The sequence below is a fragment of the Spermophilus citellus genome, assembly GCF_964194105.1.
Source record: "Spermophilus citellus genome assembly, chromosome: 13".
In the NCBI taxonomy this organism is placed as follows: Eukaryota; Metazoa; Chordata; class Mammalia; order Rodentia; family Sciuridae; genus Spermophilus; species Spermophilus citellus.
The window spans coordinates 61,485,992-61,487,420 of record NC_138193.1 but is presented as its reverse complement, the minus strand read 5'-3'; the positions used below and the strand labels follow the sequence as shown (position 1 = coordinate 61,487,420).

At 54.7% G+C, this 1,429-nt stretch overlaps 1 protein-coding gene across 1 annotated transcript; it reads right to left on the bottom strand.

Annotated features, from left to right (window-relative positions):
- Positions 1–385: 385 nt before the first annotated feature.
- Positions 386–979, bottom strand: LOC308632600 (neuromodulin-like; the record flags this gene model as incomplete). Its single annotated transcript, XM_081264850.1, has 1 exon — positions 386–979. One exon carries the CDS (start codon positions 977–979, stop codon positions 386–388), a length of 594 nt encoding a protein of 197 aa, XP_081120976.1.
- Positions 980–1,429: the final 450 nt, after the last annotated feature.

Below are 1,429 nucleotides of genomic sequence, written 5' to 3'. Positions count from 1 at the left end.
GATTGGATCATCATTACCAAAAACTCGCCATCACAACACCAAGCAACAAAAAAATGTTTTAAGCCACACTGTTTGACTTGGGGATCTTTCCTGCTTTTTTTTTTTTTTTTTTTTCTTTTTTAATGTTTGCCACACAGAGAGAAAGAGGGCTAGTGGGCGGGAGAGGACAGACTCAACAGACGTGAGCAGGACAGGGGAAACTTCAGAGTGGAGTTGAGAGAGGGCAGGAGAGACAGGGCTCAGGAGAGGGGAGGGTGGGGACGTGGAAAGCCATTTCCTAGAATTCAGGCATGTTCCTGGTCAGCCTCCCATTCTTCGTGACCCTCATCCTGCCGGCCACTGTCCTTAGGTTTGGTTCATCTACAGCTTCTATCTTCTCTGGAGCTTAGCTGCTCTGGGCAGGCTCCGTCCGAGGCTGGGCTGTTGCCTCGACGGCAGGGTCCTCTGCAGCAGGGGTGGTGGCAGCAGCAGGCACGTCGGCTAGTTGTGGCTCCTCCTTGGCGGGCACGTCCTCGGCCCTGGAGGACGGCGAGTTGTCCGTGGACAATTCCGCTTCAGCGGAGCCGTCCATCTCCTCCGAGGGGGCAGGAGCCTGGGTGGCCGCCTGCTCGGGGGCACCGTCGGGGGCGCCCTCCGCTTGCTTCTCCTGGGAAGGGGTGTCTCCTGCTTTGCCCGGCTCCTCGGCCTCGGGGCCAGTGGCCGGGACCTCTTCGGCAGCCGGGCCTTCTGCCTCCTCTGTCCCCACCCCGTCGGCAGCAGCGGGGGCTTCCTCCTCCTTCTCCTTGGCTTTGGCCTCAGCAGCTTGGGCATCGCCCTTCTTCTCTCCTCTGAGCCTTTTCCTTGTTAGGTATCCACGGAAGCGAGCCTGAATCTTGGATGCGGCCCTCTGAGCTCTGTCTTCTGGTTTGATTCTGTCTAGTTCAATCTTTTGGTCCTCAGCAATTTTTCCCACCGGTTTGGTTCTCAGACAGGACAGCATGGTGGTCCCTGCCTTCTTCCTGCCTTCTCTCCTTTCCTCCTCTCTCTTATTCCTCTCCCTCCACCTCTTTTCTAGCTCGCTTGCTCACTCACTCTCTTTCTCTCTCTCTCTCCCTCACACACCCCAGGGCAGTTAGCAGCAACTGTAAGGTCCACAGCTACTGCTCATCGCACATGCGCGCTCTCTCTCCCTCTCTCTTCCTCCCTCCCTCCCTCTCTTCTCTCTTCTCTTCTTTCCCCTTTTCTCCACCCGCCCTAGATCCCTGCTTTTTCTTCTCTCCTTTTTCTCTTTCTCAGAATTGTTCACTAGCTTTCAATGACTAATCTCTTTCATGGTTCTTATCTTTGATATTGGGTCTGTAAGGGTTTTAATTTTTTTTCTTTTTCTTTTGGTACCAGGGATTGAACTCAGGGGCACTCAACCACTGAGCCACATCCCCAGCTCTTTTTA